At 35.3% G+C, this 20,801-nt stretch overlaps 1 protein-coding gene across 1 annotated transcript; it reads left to right on the top strand.

Moving 5' to 3' along the window:
- The first annotated feature begins 651 nt into the window (after window positions 1-651).
- Window positions 652-6,867, top strand: LOC144254306 (tripartite motif-containing protein 43-like). Its single transcript, XM_077797309.1, has 6 exons — window positions 652-1,050; window positions 1,871-1,966; window positions 2,556-2,786; window positions 3,540-3,562; window positions 5,171-5,268; window positions 6,353-6,867. The coding sequence occupies exons 1-6, from the start codon at window positions 652-654 to the stop codon at window positions 6,865-6,867; spliced, it is 1,362 nt and encodes a 453-aa protein (XP_077653435.1).
- The last annotated feature ends 13,934 nt before the right edge of the window (window positions 6,868-20,801 follow it).

Here is a 20,801-nt window from a genome sequence, read left to right as displayed (position 1 = left end):
AGTGCCAGAGGTACATGCCTTGAAGCCCACTCCCTGGATGGGCTTGTGATTGCTGATGGGGCATTTTTGATCACCACTCCTTGATGGCAGAACAACCCTTCTCCCCCCATTCTTTGTGGAAGCCATTCTGCCTGTGCCCAAGCTGGAAAGGAAGAGCACTAGGGATTGTAAGATTCTGTTTTATGCATGAGGCAAAAATAGGATGGGGATGCTGATGACTAGGTAAGCAATAGTGATTTCTAAAGTTTTTGAGAGCTCTCTTTATACCTCCATTTTCTGTTTGTGCCATGCAAAATAAAGGCTATTCTTCCTAGACATAGGCTTATTATTGGGTCATAACTTGAGTACAATTTTGATTAGTTTAATCCTAGAAGCTAGGGAGGCTGAAGCAGAAGAATTGTGAGACCAAAGCCAGTCTCAGCAAAAGCAAAGAGCTGAGCAACTCAGTAAGATCCTGATTTTAAATAAAATACAACATAGTACTGGGAATGTGGCTCAGTGGTTGAATGCCAATGAGTTCAATCCCTGGTACCACCCCCTCCCCCGCCAATTTTTTTTTGTTTACTTAGTTTCTTGTCTTTCTAGACTACATATATGAAATTGTTCTGATTCTCTTCCCTTAAAAAAATAGGGGAAAAAAAGAAGAAAAGAATGGACTCAGACATCCTGCAGAGAGAACTCACCTGCTCCATCTGCATGAATTATCTTATAGACCCAGTCACCATATGCTGTGGGCACAGCTTTTGTTGGCCCTGTCTCTGCCTTTTGTGGGAAGAAGCCCAAACTCCTGCACATTGCCCTGTGTGCAGGGAGCCATCACAGCAGATTGACTTCAAGAGCAATATTCGTTTGAATAATCTGGTATCCATTGTCAGAAAAGCCAGTGTCAGGCATTTCCCGAGCCCTAAGGATCACATGTGTGTGACCCACAAGGAGAGAAAGATCTTCTGTGAAGAGAACAAGACTCTGCTGTGTTTGCTCTGCTCCAACTCCCAGGAGCACAGGGTTCACAGACACTGTCCCATTGAAGAGGCTGCTGAGCAGTACAGGGTAAGTGATGCTTCTGAGATAGCTAGAGGGCAGGGTGACTAAGACTATAAGGCAAAAGAACCATTGTTACTGAGTGCCATATACAAGTATAGGTAGCAGTGATAAAATTATGAATAAAGTATGTGATAGTATCTATATTCATGGAAACTGAGAGTTTGAGGAAACTAATTTATTATAACCTATTTCAATAACTTGATGATATGATTTTACTGCTTAGGGCACTTTAAAGTTCTCATGATTATAAGAGTGTCTAAACTAACAAAACTAAATGTTCTGCTGGATGTGGTAGTGCACACCTGTAAACCCAGCTACTCACAAGACTGAAGCAGGAGGATAATCAGTTGGAGGATGGCTTGGGAAAATCAAAATATTTAATAACTTCTTAAAAGGACTGTTGATGTAGCTCAGTGGCATAGCACTTTCCTAGCATACATGAGACCCTAGGTTCAATTGCTAGTATGGTGGGCAGGGAAGTGGTACCACAAATTCAAAGGGCTTTTATATAGGATATATTAGAATGAAACTCACAGAATATTAGTGTCATTAGATCCAAATTCTGAAGCAAATTGCCACCCTACCTAAGAATTAACATTGCCCATGTATTTGCCAATTTCTCTAGGAAAATGGTTTTATTACATTGTGTGATTCTATAGTCTGAATCCCCTAAAATTGATAATTATCCACACCAAGCAGGGAAACACTAGCCTCTGTGCTGCATAAAACTTTTTTTTAATATAAATTGCTTGAAATTCTTCATCATTGTGGGCCTGAAAACATAATCAACTTGCTTGTCCAGTGCTCAAATTTTGTTCTTTTACAGGAGAAGTTTCTAAAACTAATGAGATCTCTTTGGAAAAAGATCCAAGAAAACCAGAGAAATCTAAAAGAAGAGAGCAGAAAAATTAACCAATGGGTTGTAAGTATGAGAGTCTATTTCTCTCAGAATCAACCTAGGATAGGAAAGGTAGACATTTATTGATTCATCAAGTGAGTTGGAATCATCACAAAATTTTAGGAAGATCTTTCTTGATAGCTTCTACTTGTTGGAGTACAAAACCCGCACTGTACTCAAGGAGAATTGTTGAGCTATGGAGCAGGGAAGTTTGATATTATTGACCTATTTACTAACAAAAATGAAAGTGTTGCATACAATTATTTGTGAGTTATGCATGAATTCAAAATGGCTTGCATTCAGACTTTCTGATTTGAGAAGATATATACAGGAATTACCAATGAAAATCTTTCTTTCTGGTTGTTTCAACAAGTCACGAAGTAGAAGAGTTTGAGAGAGGAGTGTTCTGCCTCTTAATATAGTTAATAATGAGTGAAAAATAAATGAAGGGAAGAGAAGAATGAATTAATGGTTTATGAGAAATAGAAAGACATGAATTTATGTACATAGTTTACTAGCATAAGACATGAGTCAAAATGAATAGATGATGTTATAAAGTGGAGGAGGGTAAAGTTGACCTGATATTTGATCTAAGAAATTCGTGTCCTTGCAGTGGTATGTGCATCTGCACAGAGAGAATACCAAGGCAGCTTATAGGATGCTGCATCCCAGTGTCCATGAGGAAGAAAAAGAACATTTGGAGACACTTTTAAAGGAACGCAAATTGACTATACAGAAAATTAAGAAAAGGAAAGCCAAAATGCTTCAAAAGGGGAAACAACTAAAGAAAGACTATCAGGAGCTGATGAAAATGTGCCATAAACCATATGTGGAGCTGTTTGAGGTAAGTAATTGGGACATGACTGAAAATATTTTGTGTCTTGGCCACATTATTTGGTACCAAAGACATATTTATATGCATTCTGCATTTTTGGTGGGATCTTCCCCCTTTGGGAATAACAGATACTGTGATTTCATGCAGCAAGCAAGCTTTGTTAAATTGTGACAGTAGGTTCCTCAGGATAAGTTTATTTCTGAAATTATCCTTTTGTAGGTTACTTCATTAAGAAATAGAAAGAAACCGGCTGGGGCTGGGCCCAGTGGTAGAACACATGCCTAGCAAATGTGAGGCACTGGGTTCATTTCTTAGCACCACCCCTCAATAAGTAAATTAAATAAAGCTCCATCAACGTCTACAATATTTTAAAAAGAAAGAAATAAAAAGAGCATTTTGTTCATGTTTATTTCATTTTTGTCCAGCTGAGCAACATGAAGAAATTTGAAAATAGTTAACATTTATTACATTCTTTTTTAATTTGAATGTCCTTAGTTCAAATTGTCCTTAGCACATGTCACTATGGGAATAAGTCCTGCAAAAGATCTCTTTTCAGACAGTTGCTGGTTTGCAGCATTGCAAAATAACCCTCAGGGTTTTGAATTTAGCAAAAATTAGATTCTTCCTGTTTTACCTTTATGGTAGAAAATTAATTTACAAGGAGTGTTGAGGTGGTGGTTTTTCAAATACAAAGGCTTAATGGTAGAAGAGCTAATTCTGATGAAATTTAAGCTTTTCTTTCTTTTTGTTTTTTCTTTGCAGAATTTAGAAGACACATTGGCAGAGTAAGTTTGACTTTTAATGCAAATTGGGGCACCACAAACGATGTGAATACCAATGTGTTTCTGACAATGAAGAAAGTACTTATTGAGATAGTGTACATTTCCTCTATGTGTCTGTGTTTTACTGAATATGATTTCTTGTTCCCTTTTTATCAAAACTGAGCTTTTCTTCCCTGGAGCTGAAGGGTTTAGTTTTTGCTGAACTTAAGCAGAGGTTTCTAAAGACAGCTATCTATAATTTTAGATTTCAAGTCATAAACAAATTGAGGTACATGGAATAGTCCTTACCAGGTGATAGGTGAGAGAAGTAGGCAGAGAAAAAAGTAAGAAAGATTCCTTAAGACTAGAACAATCCTGATCTGGGCACAGTGAAGCAAGCCTGTCATCCTAGTGGCTCAGGAGGCTGAGACAGGAGGATCATGAGTTCAAAGCCAGCATCAACAATTTAGGAGATTCTGTCTCAATTAAAAAAAAAATATATATATATATGGGGGATGCTCTCAGCAATCCTTGGTATCAACAAAACAACAACAACAACAACAAAAACAATAAAAACTAGAACAATCCTACCCCATGATTATGTAGTTACACTAAATGTCAGTGTTAGATCATTGTTAAGTGATGTAGGAACCTTTAGGATAAAACTCCTACATTAACATACTGTCAAAGTGTCCTTTCATTTATTTTCGCTAAAACTTTTTGAGAAATTTACAAAGACTCAGCCAATATCTCAAAGGTCACTGAGGTAATCTAAGTTTTTCATTTAGACCCATTACATCATTTAGCTGAGCAATGTTTTTTATTCTGTCATCCAGAAGTGTTTGCATCAGCTATCTTTACTGTGTTCTCATCTGCCTTTTAAAACTTTTATCATGTGCTCGATGATCTCCACTTGAGAAAAGTAAGGAATATATGCCATCTCTTCAACTTGAACTATGGATCCTTAATTGAGAATGTTCAGAAAGGTACATATTTTGGCTGGACACAGTGGTTCAGGCCTATAATCTCAGCAATTCAGGAGGCTTAGACTGCAATTCAGGAGAATGGCACATTCTTTGAAGTCAGCCTCAGCAGCTTAATGAAACCTTGTCCGAAAACAAAAAGGGTTATATATACAGCTCAGTGGTAAAGTGCCCCTAGGTTCAATCCATGGTACCAAAAAGAAAGAAAGAAAAAAAACAACAGAGAAATGTACATCTCTTTCTTTTTTTCTTCCTTTTTATTCATGGGATTTCAATAAGGGCCTCCTACATGTCAGGCAAGTTCATGGAGAAATATTCCCAGTCCAGAAATGTACATCCTAATGCAATGGCCCCCAAAGGGAATATGTATAGACTCTCAGAATAAAGTCCTCAAACTTTCTTTCTTTGGAGAGAGCATTGCTTTTCAGACACCTCCCATCCTCTTCTTACTTCCTGTGGGCTATAAATATTTTTCCATTCTTTTATATTCTAGTGTGCTCCTTTTCATTAGGTTTCATTAGAATATGATTTTGATCAAGAACCTTTAGTTGAGCCATTACCATTATGTCTTAAAAACTGTTTGAATCTATCATTGTTGAAGTCTTTGGTGCCAGAAAGATCAATTTATTTATTTATTTTTTCCTTGCAGGTATGAGTTAGTGTTCCTGCACATGCCCCAGCCTGTGAGGCCACAGCTCAGTGCTCAGCCCATCACTGGACTGAGAGATGAACTTAACAACTTCCAAGGTGGGTGTCAGTCTGTTTGAGGGACAGCTACACTGTGCCCTACAGTGATGGTTTTCTATGGGTAATCATTCTCTCTTCATTAATCGTTGACCTAATAAAAGTGATCAGCCTGCAACTAAGAATGCAAAACATATTTATTGATGTATACCATGTTAAAATATGGAACAATGTAAAGAAAAGAACATAAATGAAATGTTGTATACAAGCTCTGTCACAACAGTTTCAATTAAGGAAAGGAAATAAAAAGTCTCACTAAGCCCTAGAAACATCATCACATACAATATCATTTGTTCACTGAGTCACACTAATGGACTCAAGTCAAGACAATTTCAAGAGCAATTAATTATGATAATGGGTTTATTGAATTTAAATTTGTAAAAATGGTTTTCTTTAATGTTTTCTAGTAACTAGATTTGTAACACATTACCCTTGATATAATAAACAGTATACAAATATAAAGTAATGAATTCACAGAACATTGTATGAACAATGATGAAGTAAGTCATCACTTGGTGAAGCAGTATATGGAACTCCATGGTAGACCTAACCCTGACAGGTTAGTTTAGCAGAAAAAGGGTCAGATGGAACCAAAAGTAAAAGGCAGAAAATTCTTAACGGGAAACCAATTCTGTAATAAATAGATTTTCTTAAATATAAACTTGGTTTCTTAACCAGAAGATTGTAATATCACTGATACATTTATGTAATTATCTAATAATAATCATATTATCTACTATCCATGATTACATTTATTTTTGTCTTTTTCTTTTCACAAGAGAGAGTAATGGAGGTTAATTTTATTGCTATGGACTTGAGAATGCTCAGGTCTCCAGATTTTCGAGTGTCATAAAAAATAAGCAGCAGAAGTAAGCTCTATAATCAATGAATTTTTAGGAATATTTTCCCTGTAGTTAGTAAGTGTTCAGATTTACTGGTAGCACTTGAATCTGATATTTTTCTAGCCAAAGCTTTTCCATTAATCTTTGCTTTTTTTTTCTTGTAAGTCTCTAAGTCAACTCTCATTTTGTTTGAATTGGGGCGGGGGAGAAGGTCTGATTTTGGCTGAATTATTCTCTCTTCACAGTGAACATTTCCTTCCGTAATGAAATAAGCAGTCACAGTGTAGTGCTGTGTGATGTGAGAAGACTGATGTTTGGAAAAGATGATGAAGATGAAGCTTTGAATTCTGACAGATCAAACTATTTTGCTGCATTGGGAGATCAGATCTTCACTTCTGGGAAACATTACTGGGAGCTGGATGTGTGTGACTCCTGGGACTGGGCTGTGGGAGTCTGTAGGGATCCTGTGGTAAGGAAGAACCACACATTGCTTGAATCTGAGGACATGTTTCTCCTTTTATGTGTGAAGGAGGACACACATTTCAGTCTCTTGACCACCTCTCCAATATTTTCTCTCTATATAGAGAGACCTATGGGCCATGTTGGTGTGTTCCTTGATTTTCAAAGTGGAAGTGTGAGTTTTTTGAATGTTTCCAGGAGTTCCCTTATATGGACATATCATATTGGGTCCCTGAATTTCCCTGTCAGGCCATTTATTTTCCACAGTCCACACATAATTAGGGATAATTCAGGAAGCTAACTTCTCTGCCTGAGAACTTCATATTTAAGGGACCCCTTCTCAGTTGAAGCAGAACAATTACTATGACTATTTTTTATCCCTATCTTAATGTAACCTCATTTTATTAAATATGAAAATATGATACAATATGAAATTTTGTTTGCTCAATTTTACTTCAATAAAACCATCTTTAATTGCCTATAATATAAGCTGTTGTTGATTCAATGTTTCATGACCTTTGTGTGATTACAAAAACATGGGTTTGTGATTCTGAGTCTACATTAATACAGGAACACAAGAGTTTGCACATCTACACAGATCTGGCCATCCAGAATGCATGTGTCAGTTTGAAATCTTCTGGATCTATTCAATTCACCTTAAAGGGGAAAAGGTAGCATAGGTGTGTGTGTTACCATCATGGTGGGCACATGTAATTTTTCACATTAACTTAATGAACAGGCATTGTAGCTCAGAAGAATGTCTGGCATTCAGGGTTTGATTCTATCAGGGGTGGGTATATGGGGGTTCAAGATTTATGATCATTCCCCAGGACATGAGACATGAGATGGGAAGATAGTGAAACAGAATACAAACTTGTACTCTCTACTGACTTTTCCATCTTGCCATGATACAATAAATACTCAGTTGATTTTTTATGCTTGTTATGTCATACTCAATCATGTTTATGAATGTGTTTCTGCCATCAAATGTTCTTCCTGAATATATTGTAGAAATCAACAAATGTTAATAAAAAATTAAAATGTGAAGCTTGGTAGACTTTGTTGTCAGCCATACCCGGGAATGGGTGTTCACTATGTAGACTTGCCAGTTTTATTTCTTATCACTTCTGGTGAAAAGACTTATGCAGTTTACATTTCTTGAACATTTATTATGTAGCTTATATATAATATATTCGGTATGATTTAAATACAAAAATACTTATACTGCTGTGCTTGGTGGAACATGCCTGTAATCCTAGTGACTTGGGAGGTTGAAGCTCAAGACCAGCTTTATCAATTTAGTGAGGGCCTAAACAAATTATCAAGAGCCTGCCTCAAAAGTAAGTAAGGGTTGGGGGTGTAGCTCAATGGTTAAGTGCCCTGGGTTCAATACTCAGTACCAAACAAAACAAGAAAACTACCTATACTACACTAATTATGAAAAAGAAGCTGAGCCAGGAGGAATGAAAGAGATTTGAAATAAGGTGATGTTTCCAAATGAGATTTCTTCAGGTTCTGTGTGTTCCCTCTCAGGTGAATCAGCTTAAGGGATAGACCAGCATTCATTCTAATGACTGAGTTCAGATAATATAATGCAAGTAGAGCTTACCCTAGTACCTAACAGAGTATCCAAAAAATAAATATTGGCTGAAATATTAAAATATTATTAATAGAAATAATTAACTACTTTAGTTTTCTTTAGATGCATTTACTTCCTACCATTGGCTTATCTATGATGTCAAGTGCTACCAGCAAGCTCAGTCTACCTTCTTTATTCTCAGTAGGTAAAGTTGCAGCCTACACTGCTAATAAGATGGAATTTATGCAGTTTCTTACATTCATGTTCATATTCATGTATTTTTAACCTTGACAGTAGCTTCATTTCTGCATTTTAATGGTGCTCACGAAAAATCAACTTAAAGTTAGTTTAAATTTTTCATATAAAAACAGTACATATTTATGAAAATGCCTGCCTTAGGCTTAACATAAATTGCTATGCTCTAGATCGACACAGTTTTTAGTATTTTAGTATTTTTCTTCTAACATTAAAATGAAAGCATAGTGTAAGCACATATTTTGCTAGCCTGAGGAAAGTTCCCAAAGTTCTGCTAACATAATAGGACAGGAAAATATTAGAGGATAATGTTAATGAAAGGCAAGAAATCTAGATTTCCAGTTTTGAATGTTAAGGAGGTTCCACTATTTTGAAATTTGAAATTATTATTTTATAGTATAATGTTGATTTTGAAATTTCCCAGAGATAAAATAATGTATCAGGGGAATATGAAGGTCCATAGTGATAAGAAAGCATAAAATTGGACTTAGAATGATGTAGACAATCAAGAATGAAATTGACATATTATTAAATCACTAAGTCAAAGGTGCTGTAAATCTCCTTTATTGTGTCAAACACAAAATGCTTTTATACTTTGAAGACAAATGCATATGAAAAAGAATATGTGTTTTATAACAAGTGAGACATGTCTGTTTTTTAAAAAAAGAAAATATGTTTAATTCCACCAAACTGTGGGTTCATTTCTCTCTTTCTTGTTGGTATTGGAAATAGAACTCACTGGGTACTTTACCCCTGAGTCACATCCCCACTCATTTTTTTTTTTGTGACATGGTCTTAAGTTGCATAGGGCCTCACTAAGCTGCTGAGGCTGACCTCCAACTGGTGCTCCTCCTGCCTCAGTCTCCCAAGTCACTAGGATTACAGGTGTGAGCATGTGGTCTGAAGGTTTTTTTCTCACTGGTACTCAGTGTAAAGTCAAGTCTCTCATAGGATCTGTTAGGGCACAGGCCAATCAATGCTAATTTTATTAATTTTTTTTCTTGTTAGTTGCTGTTTTTTTTATTTTATTTTATTTATTTTTTATTGGTTGTTCACAACATTACAAAGTCTTGACATATCATATTTCATACATTAGATTCAAGTGGGTTATGAACTCCCAATTTTTACCCCCAATGCAGATTGCAGAATCTCGTCGGTTACACATCCACATTTTTACATATTGCCATACTAGTGTCTGTTGTATTCTGCTACCTTTCCTATCCTCTACTATCCCCCTCCTCTCCCCTCCCATCTTCTCTCTCTACCCCATCTACTGTAATTCATTTCTCTCCTTGTTTATTTTCCCATTCCCCTCACAACCTCTTATATGTAATTTTGTATAGCAATGAGGGTCTCTCTTCATTTCCATGCAATTTCCCTTTTCTCTCCCTTTCCCTCCCATCTCATGTCTCTGTTTAATGTTAATCTTTTCTATCTGCTCTTCCTCCCTGCTCTGTTCTTAGTTGCTGTCATTATATCAAAGAAGACATTTGGTATTTGTTTTTTAGGGATTGGCTAGCTTCACTAAGAATAATCTGCTCTAGTGCCATCCATTTCCCTGCAAATTCCATGATTTTGTCATTTTTTAGTGCTGCCTGATACTCCATGGTGTATAAATGCCACATTTTTTTTTTTATCCATTCATCTATTGAAGGGCATCTGGGTTGGTTCCACAGTCTAGCTATTGTGAATTGTGCTGCTATGAACATGGATGTGGCAGTATCCCTGTAGTACACTCTTTTAAGGTCTTCAAGGAATAGTCCGAGAAGGGCAATAGCTGGGTCAAATGGTAGTTCCATTCCCAGCTTTCCCAGGAATCTCCATACTGCTTTCCAAATTGGCCACACCAATTTGCAGTCCCACCAGCAATGTACAAGTTTATCACTTTCCCCACATCCTTGCCAGCACTTGTTGTTTGACTTCATAATGGCTGCCAATCTTAAGCCTAGCAGACCAAGCATGGTGCTGTTCTGCATGCTGGTAATCCCTGTGGCTCCAGAGGTCTTCAATTCTCAGGGGATATATATATATATCTCAGACTAAGTTTACAGAGTTTCACCACAGTATCTGAGCATCAGGTAATCACAGAATGCTCAATAACTCAGTAACCAATTAAGTTGTCTCTATATCTCACTTCCATCTTCTATAAATGCTGTTAGATAAAGTCCTGGGCTGGATTTTCCTGAAATTGTTTTAGTCTAGGGACTGTCTGATTTGAGAACTGCTTTCGTTTTATTATGCATTGCACTGTTTTATTTTTAATTGCTCACATAAATACTTTTGAATTTAATTAAGATTTTTCTTTTGATTCATAGAATTGCAAAATTTCAACAAATTTGGTCAAATAATCGAATTCACTTTATTTTCAACTCATGAATTTTATTTCATTTATAAATAGAGAAGTGTAAAAAGAAATGAAAACACAGAAATAGAGAAGCACTCTGCCAGGTCTAGCAGAACAATTGGTTTTTATAAGGTAGTTTGAGCAGAAGCTAGGGAAGGGCATAAGACAATGTGAACTGATTAACATCACTTTGCTTTCCTTGTAAGGGTGAAAAGAACCCTTAATGTTAACACAACATCATCTTACTGTGTTGGATAAAAACTGGCCTGTTTAGGTGATTGGCCATTCTCTCCTGTTTTCTCAAAAGGAGACTCCTATCCATATTATTTATTTATTTTTAACATTGATTTTATTTTTTTAAATACCCAACAGCAGAATGCATTACAATTCTTATTCCACATATAGAGTGCATTTTTTTTCATATCTTTGCATATAAAGTATCTTCACACTAATTCATGTCTTCATACATGTACTTTTTTTGCATTACAATTCTTATTAAACATATATACCACAATTTTTCATATCTCTGTTTGTATATAAAGTATATTGACACTTACTTCATGTCTTCATACATGTATTTTGGATAATGATGCCTATCTATTTTATTTAACAAATACAATATATATTTTAAATGTAATTATTTATTATGTACCACTATACCAATTAAAAGTATGAAAATATTCAAGTGTCAAATTTTTATGGTTTTATTAGGTTAAATTTCCCATCTTGGATTCCTGTGATCTTTCCTTTGAAAGGTTGAGGGGGAAAATAATGCTGAGGCCAGTCACCAAGGCATATAATTTTTTGAGACCTCAAAATCTTTCAGTTGAGAACTCAACACTTTAAAAGGATGCCTTTGGTTTAAGTTGGAAGTTTAAAGTCAGCATTTTCTTAATTGAGAAAAATCTAAGGAAGTACCATTTTGAGAGGAAAAAAGAGAGAAGTGGAACTGGAGGAAAATATAATGTGGAAAAGAGATCAATGATAATTATTTCCTTCAATAATGATTATTATTTTTTTGTACCAGGGATTGATCCAAGAGGCACCCAACCATTGAGCCACATCCCTAGCCCTTTTTATTATTATTTTTTTAATTTTGAGTCAGAGTTGCTTAGGCTGACTTTGAACTTGCAGTTCTCCTGCTTCAGCCTCCTTAGCAGCTGGGATTACAGGCATATGCCACTGGTCCCTGCTCCTTCAATACAGTTTTGGAGAAATATCATTAGTTCACTCATGTGTTCCCATACACCATCCCCTTGGATGGATATCTTTCACCTTCTTCGTGCATTGTTATTCCATTTCCAAAGAAATCTGGGAAACATACATTTCTAAAGATATCTGGGAAACACCCATAAGTAATTTTACATTACCATAATTCTATTAATAAAGGAAAGAGAAAAAAATCTCTGTTCATGGTTTATTACCATCTTCACTGGAAGGTCAACTTTATCTTCAAGATTGTATATTTGTCTTCATTGCCTGAGGTCCTGTCTTCCAAGTGATCCACTCTGTTGGTGATGTTATGTATTGAATTTTTTAATTGGCTTATTGTTTCTTTCATTTCATGGGTTTCTGTTTTTTTTTTTCCCCTCAATATCTCTATCTCTTTCTGGAAGTACTCTCTTGCAACCTGTATTTGTTCTCTTATCTCTTTGTTGGTGTGATCTATCTTTGCCTGTACTTGTTCTCTTGTCTCTTTGTTGCCTATATCTGCTTACTTAGGTCATTCTTTAATTCACAAATCATTTTAGTTATGTATATTCTGAACCCCTTCTCTGACATTTCACCTACTGCCCTATCTATGGATTCTATTGTAGCATCTTGGTTTGGTTGGGGCACTTTCCTCCCTTGTTTTTTCATGATGTCTATGTGTCATCATCTCTTGCAGTGTAGATCAAAGGTATTACAGCTTCTTCCCTATTGTCTTATGGTGTCTCCATAGATTACCAATACCTCACTTCTAAGGGAGAGATCAATATCACAGCACTCAATTTACCCAACGTGCAGCCATATATCATTTAGCTTCTATTTTTACATTTACAGTCTTGTCATTATAATAAAAAATGATGAGTTTGGTTACCTTCTACCATATAGTTGAAAGGTTTGCATAATGGTTTACAGTTTCCAATGATGGAAGGGGGAATGTGGGGTTGGCTGAGATGTTTATGAGATAAAATGGTGAGAATATTGAGTATTAGATTATATAAAAAGTGAGAGGGTAATCATGAGAAGTTGGCTATTATTAGGAGAAACAAGAGACAGGCAACCCCATGCAAGACCCTATGTTACCTCAGCAACAGAATAACTGTTAGCACCCCTAGTAGAGAAACCTCTGGCATAGCCACCTCCCCAGGGACCTTGGTGATGTATTACCAGGTCCTTATTGTTATCCCTTGATAGAAGTGGTGATATCCCAGTTTTGTGGTGATGGCAGTTTCAAGCCTATATGTACCCTGATGTTGGGCTGTGGAGCCAAGTTTTGGTGAATAAGGAACTCCAGCATGGGTGGATGTCCATGTATGGACATGGCTTCTCTTCAGGTCTCCAGGTGTGGGGTGGCAGGGCAGGCAGGTCTCTCCTCTGGATCCAAGCATCTCTTCTTTTACTGCTTCTATTCAACATTATCCTTGAAACTCCTGCCTGAGCAATTAGACAGAAAAGAAATTAAAGGGATATGAATAGAAAAAGAAGAACTCAAACCATTACTATTTGCTGATGACATGATCTGTATTTAGAAGATCCAGGAAATTCTGCCAAAAATCTTCTAGAACTAATAAATAAATTTGTCAAAATAGCAGGTCATAAAATCAACACCCTTACATCAAATATGTTCCTGTACATCAGTGGTAAATCTACTGAAAGAGAAGTTAGAAAAACTACCCTATTCCCAATAACCTAAAGAAAAATACTTGGGAATCAATCTAATAAAAGAGGTGAAAGATCTCTACAATGAAAACTGAAGAACAACAAAGTAAATTGAATAAGACTTTAGAAGATAGGAAGACCTCCCATGCTCCTGAATAGGCAGAATTAATAGGAACAAAATGGCCATACTATCAATAGGGCCATATATATTTAGCAAAATTCCTATTAAAACCCCAATGACATTCTTTATAAAGAAAGAAAAAGCCATCATAAACTTATTGGGCAAAATAAGAGGCACAGAATAACCAAAACAATCTTTATCAAGAAGAGTAAGGTAGGCACCATCACAATACCAGAACTTAAATTATGCTAGGAGATCATACCAAAAATGGCATGGTATTGGCAACAAAACTGACACATAGGCCAATGGTTTAGAATACAAGACATGGAGACAAACCCACATAAATAGAGCTATCTCATACTAGACAAAGTTTCCCAAAATTTTCACTGGAGGAAGATAGCCTATTCAACAAATGGTGCCAGGAAAATTGAAACTCTATCAGTAACACAATGAAATTAAACACCAATCTCTCCCTCTATGAAACTCAACTTAAAGGGGATTAAAGATTTAGGCTCTACAGAGACCCTATGCTTAATAGAAGAAAAAGTAGGTCCAAATCTTGACCACATTATTCTAGGCTCTAAATTCCTTAAAAAGACTCCCAAAGTGCAAGAATTAAAGAATTAATAAATGAGATGTATTCAAATTAAAAAGCTTCTTCTCAGCAAATGAAACAATCATGAAGATGAAAACAAACATGAAGAGAGAGGCTATAGAATGGAAGAAAACCTTTATCATGTGCCAAATATTTTCTTTGATATTAGGGTAGTAATTTACAATAAGGGGAGGGGGCTGATAGAATGGATTAGGCAGAGAGGAGTGAAGGGAGGGGAGAGCATAAGGACATAGGAAGAACAATAGAATGAATTGGATATTATTACCCTATGTACATACATGACTACTCGACTGGTGTGATTCTACATCATGTACAACTAGAAGAATGAGAAGTTATACTCCATTTACACATTATGTGTCAAAATACATTCTAAACATGTATAACTAACTAGAACAAATTAAAAATTATTTATTTAATTCCTGTAGCATAAGTGATTCCAGATTTCGGCAGAGGGGAAAAAAAGAGTTATTTTGATTCCATGGGATAAATAGAGAAAAATCATCACATTTCACTTGCAATATGTCCCTTCTTGTAATTTATTTATGATATATATATATATATATATATATATATATATATATATATATATATTTATTTATAAAAGTGAGTCCTTCTGATTTGAGTTTATACTTGCCTTTCATCTGCTGGATTTGAACGATTCAAAATCTTCACCTACTGTTTCATTCTATTTTCTGCAAAATATCACTTGAACCTATTAAATAAAACTAAAAAGGACAAGCATTATACCTCTTAAAAGATGATGTATCTCAAGGCCTTAGAAAAACCAAAAGAAACAAAACCTAAAGTGAGTAGATAGAAAGATATAATAAAGATCAGAGCAGAAATAAATGAAATAGAGATTAAAAGAACAATACAATACATATATGGAGCAAAGAGTTGGTTCTTTGAAAATATAAACACAATTGACAAACTTTAGCTAAATAATCAAAGGAAAAAGAAAATACCAAAATAAATAAAGTTAGAGAAAATGGAAACATCACAACAAGATGCCACTGGAATTCAAAGGATGACTACAAAATATTTTTTTAAGTTATATGCCAATAAATTGGAATATCTTAAACAAATTTCTGGAAACATGTCCTACCGAGATTGAAACAAAATAAAGGGTAACTGTAAGCACTGAAACAGAGATGGAACTTTCCACATAAAGACTACCCAGGAACAAGGATCCTAAACTGGTATTAGTAAAATATCAATTTATAGTGTGTAAATAAACCTTGAAAACTTGATTGTGTAGATTTTGTTCAGTCTTAATTGCCCCCTCCATCTGGTATTCCCACCCTTATCCAACAGACACACTGGAGCAGGCCTGAGTTTAAAACTGTCAGTTTGGAGTTTTACTTTGAAAGATAATGAGACCAGAGTCACACTACTTTATGACCTGCAAGATAATAGCACTGATATAAAGAAAATATATCAAAAGAAGGTAAAATTCATCCAGATGTTTTAGTGTATACCTGGTAGTGGTTTAGGAGGCTCAAGTTAAAAAGACCACAAGTTCAATGCCAGCCTCAGCAACTTTAAACCAAGGGTACTCTACCTCTAGGCCTTACCTATTTTTTTTTAATTGATATAGGATCTTGCAGATATCTGAAACTTGTGATCTTATAGCCTCTGTCACCCAAAACATTGGACTGCAAATGTGTCTCTGTTCAAGTCTTGGAGAGTTTTAATCATAAAAAATTGTCTCTGAATACATCTATAAATTGAAAATATTTCAGAGTCTGGATCTTTTTATTCTTATTTTAGTTGTTTTTATTTTGATGCATGAAATACAATAAAATAAGCCAAATATAGAAAGACACCAAAATACTCTTCAAGAATCTTGAGTCTGAGTATAGTCCAAGAAGATATTATTGTTGAAAGAAGTTTTAATGAAATGAAGCTACATTATCAATATAGTTAGTTTTTGGAAGGTTTGACTATTTGTACTCTCCAAATCTTGCTGAATATATAGAAATATTGTAGGTATTTGCATACACCAAAAAGGTGTCTTTCTTTAATGTATAAATTCAATAACACTTAACACCAATCACATTATAGGCTGACAGAAAGTTATCACACCATGAAATTCTCCCTTACCTCACACAAAAAATTATTAGTGAATGGTTTGAGAAATGTTATTTTTATTATAAATGAGATATTCTAGATAGAATTTTTCAAAATCATAATTAATGTAGTTTTAGAAAACAGATATGACACATCCAATTTTTTTTTCTCTTTTTCATCTCTATGACAGGGTCTGCTTGTTCACTACACCTTATTATTGAGCATTTATTTACTTATTAAGTTTCAAGAACCATTCTATGCATTAGTGAAACAATGCATATCAATAACTAAATAAACAACCTTTTGTTAAGCCAGCAGTTTTCAAAACTCTGAGGATTTTTAGTGGGTGTAGTAGAGTTGTCCAAGAAACCAAATAAGTCTATATCTCTATGTTCAAATCTATATCCATATGAATATGTATACCTAAAATGGTCCATGTGACTGTAGGGACCAACAAGTCTATCTTCAGGGTAGAGTAGCAGGCTGTAGGCCCAGAAAAGAGTTGATGTTGCAGTCTCAAACCTGAAGACTGCCTGCAAGCAGAATTCTTTCTCCTCAGGGTACCTTAGTCCTTTTCTCTGAGACCTTCAACTGAGTGGATAAGGCCCATCCACATTTTGGAAGATAACCTTGTTTAATCCAAGTCTATTGATTCAAATGTTAAACAGGTCTAAACAATTTCTGCCCAGCACATTTTGATTACTTTGATTAAAACCTTGATGGAATTGATGCATAAAATTAACCATCACAGTTGGAAAAACAGAAAATAATAAGAGTATGTGAATGCTATATTTGAAATATTATCAAATTCCAAGAAAAAGAATGGGTGATGCCTCATATGGTAAGCAAGTTGAATAACACTGAAGAGGTCAAAATAGTCCTCCTTGAGAGAATGCTATTTGATCCAAGACAAAGACTGAGAAATCAGGTCACCCAGGAGCTAAGAGGTTTCAGAAATGTGTTTGGAAATCAGAAAGGATATTTAGTTGTGAATGAGTTTTCATATGGTTATGGTACAAATTTACAATTTTATTTTAGTGCAGAAGGAAAGATAATGGATCATATTTATGTGGAGGAATGACTATACATACATATATACCTGTGTGTGTGTGTGTGTGTGTGTGTGTGTGTGTAAATATATATATAACATCCATTAGAAACCAAACACACAATACCAAAATAATCTGGGTTTTTTTGGTACACTTTTTCTAAACTTTTATTTAGAATTATCCAATGGCACTTCATTTTCTATTTCGTAATCACATGGAAAAACAAGTCTGGGTAATCTATTACCAAAAACTATTGCAGATTTTTTGTACAGGTGAGTGTTTTGTAAATATATGAATATATTGTATAAAAGGGTAAATTGAATTTTATGATTTATATACCCATAATAGTACTTGGTCCATACATTCAAAAAAATTATAAAATGTAAGTTACAATGGGACTGCTTTGAGGAATAGTTTGTTTTGATATAGCTAGACTACTTTCTTTTGAGGGTTCTTTTAGGTTTTTTGCTTTAGACTTAGAGATTTTGTTTTAATATTCTCATAAGATTCAAGGATTGAGAAAACACCTGATTCATCAAAATTATTTTATTCTCATCTATAGTGTTGGTCATCAAAGATCTGTAATGCTGAGATATTACCCATGATATATTTCTTCATCTTTTCTATACCACATTTATCACATGGGGAAAACCTCTTGTGAGTTAACTATGGTGTATATGAAAGTTTTAAATTCTTTAAACAAATGTGTAGATGCTTCTATGATTAAATTATCTGAAACTGCCCTTAGTTCAGTAATATTTCCCTCCTGTCAGGAAGCCAAAACACGTGTTCTAGAAATAGTCTACTTGCATTTGTTAACAGTACACAAGTAGGTTGGTAAGGCGTTGTCTAATGTAGAAGTTGTAATAAAGTTTCACAATAAATATATTGACTGATATTTGGGATGCTGAATGGTAATCATGGACATAGGAATAATCCTTTCTCTCCTTCTTGCCCTATCTACCCCAGTCTTTCTTTTCTCATCAAACTTTCTTTCTCTTTTGTTTTCCCTTTTGTTATAGGGTTTATGACTCTTCAAAAGAAAGAACATTAGCAATTTAAATAATTTTGAAGTACACGTTCTTTTATTTTTCTTGGTAGATTTCATCTCTCAGAATTTTTTTTTTTTTTTATAGTGGGTATTGAACTCAGGGGTACTTGACCACTGAACCACATCCTCAGCCCGATTTTGTATTTGATCAGAGACAGGTTCTCACTGAGTTGCTTAGTGCCTCACTGAACTGTTGAGGCTGGCTTTGATCCTGGAATCCTCCTGTCTCCACCTCTGGAGCCTCTGGGTTTACAGGCCTCTGCCACTGTGAGAGGCCCATCTCTCAGAATTTGTTTGCTAATTTTCTATTCCCCCTTTTTTCTGTTAACATTTAAATAATTTAAACAACAAAACATTTGTATACAGTGTTCATTGCCCACATGAATGTGCAGAGACTTCATAGCACTGGGATTCCATCAGGACCCCATGGATAGGCTCCAAAATTCCTAAATAGGAAATCCTAGAATTGAACTGGAGCCTAGTGATTAAAACTTGGTTCAGAGGAGTTTCACAGAGTCCTGGTTCCTTGGATTGTCAAGAACTCCCCTAGAACAGGGAAGAACCCAGAGATAAAAAAGTTAACTAGGTTAGAATGACTTATTAGATTAGATTGACATATTAGATTATATTAGATTTATTAGATAAGATTGACTTATTAGATTAGATTGAATAATTTCCTTTGATCTGATCACTAAATATTGTTTTTCTTTTTCCCCTCCTTAGGTAATAGGGAAGAAAGCATTAACTGAATTATGCTAAAATAAGAATAGTTGGATAATATCATGACTCAAAGATTATTAACAGATGAAGAAATTTTTTTTAATGGTCATTAAGCCCTCTGTAATGGCACACACCTGTAACTTTAGCAGCCTAGGAAGCTGAGGAAGAAAGCCAGCCTCAGTAAATTAGCAAGGACCTAAGTAATATAATGAAACTCATGTTAAAACAAAAAATAAAGATTTGGGTATGTGTTTTTGTGTTTAAACACTTCTGGATTTGATGTCTACTTAAAAAAATTGTTAATAAATTTTAGAGAAACAAAATTTGAAGCAGTATAAATTTAAAAAGAAATCACTTGACCATTTTACATTGCTACTAATATTACCTGTATTATTTCTTTTTCTCCCAAATTCATACCCTCTTTATTGTTGCTTTTCAATCTTCCATTCTGTGCAATCACCATTTTCATATTTCCAAAATGATATTCACAGTTTATGTGAGGGGCAGGGAGATACTAGAAATTAAACCAAGGGGTACTTTACTACTGAGTCACATCCTGAGCCCTTTTTATTTTTTGAGATAGTGTGTCTTGCTAAGTTGCTTAGGGCCTCTCTAAGTTGCTGAGGCTGGCCTCAAAGTTAGTAACAAGGGCAGCACTCTGGAGATCCCTGCATTTTCATCGTCAAGGACTTTTCCTCCAGTTAGCAAGCTGCCATCAATAAATAGTTTAGGCATGGAGGAAAACGTTTCTATTATCAACTGGATATCTGGAATATACAAGACTATATAGCTGAATAATTGTTGAAAGTTTAATAAAACATGCTTCAAGGCGGGGTTATGGCTCAGGGGTAGAGTGCTCCCCTAGCATGGGCGAGGCCCTGGGTTCGTTCCCCAGGATCACATAAAAATAAATAAATAAAGATATTGTGTTCAACTGCAACTAAAAATAAAAAATAAAAAAGCATTGAATTAAAAAAATGCTTCAATATTTTACTATATGCATCTATATGAGTTAGTTTCTCTTTCTGTAATATAGATAGCTTGCTTTTCATAGCAAAAGATTATGATACAAAGAACATCTAGGTAAGCATTTCTGCACCTCTCTCTTAATGAATGTAGTGTACTGCTTGGAGTCTTCTTTTACTCTGGGAGACAGAGGAACCCCAACTTTATCTTCTTCATGGTTCTGGCCTGCAGGCTTGCAGTGGGGAGGGAAGGTGAAATCTTGCAGACTAGACCCTTCACCCTCCATCTTCTGACAGAAAGAAGGTCAGGCAGAGAGGAAGACTGACCTGGGAGGGACAGCCTTACAATTAATGCCAAAGGTACTTTAGTCCAGAGACCCCATGGAGGTGACAGCAGAGAAGAGGAGGGTTGGGAGGCGGGCGCCTTGCTGCTGGGATGTTACAATCTGCCTCTTCACAGTCACTGTCCAGGCCTCAAGATCTCTCATAGGCAAAAGCCTATTGTTGTGTGTCTATTAATGTTTTTCGGTGCTGTTTGGGAGATCTGCTACTGAAAAGATCGTTATCCTTTTGGATATCCTTTAAGATTTCTAAATCTTT

Source organism: Urocitellus parryii, chromosome 4, assembly GCF_045843805.1.
Source record: "Urocitellus parryii isolate mUroPar1 chromosome 4, mUroPar1.hap1, whole genome shotgun sequence".
Classification (NCBI taxonomy): Eukaryota; Metazoa; Chordata; class Mammalia; order Rodentia; family Sciuridae; genus Urocitellus; species Urocitellus parryii.
This window is presented reverse-complemented; position numbering and strand designations above follow the sequence as displayed.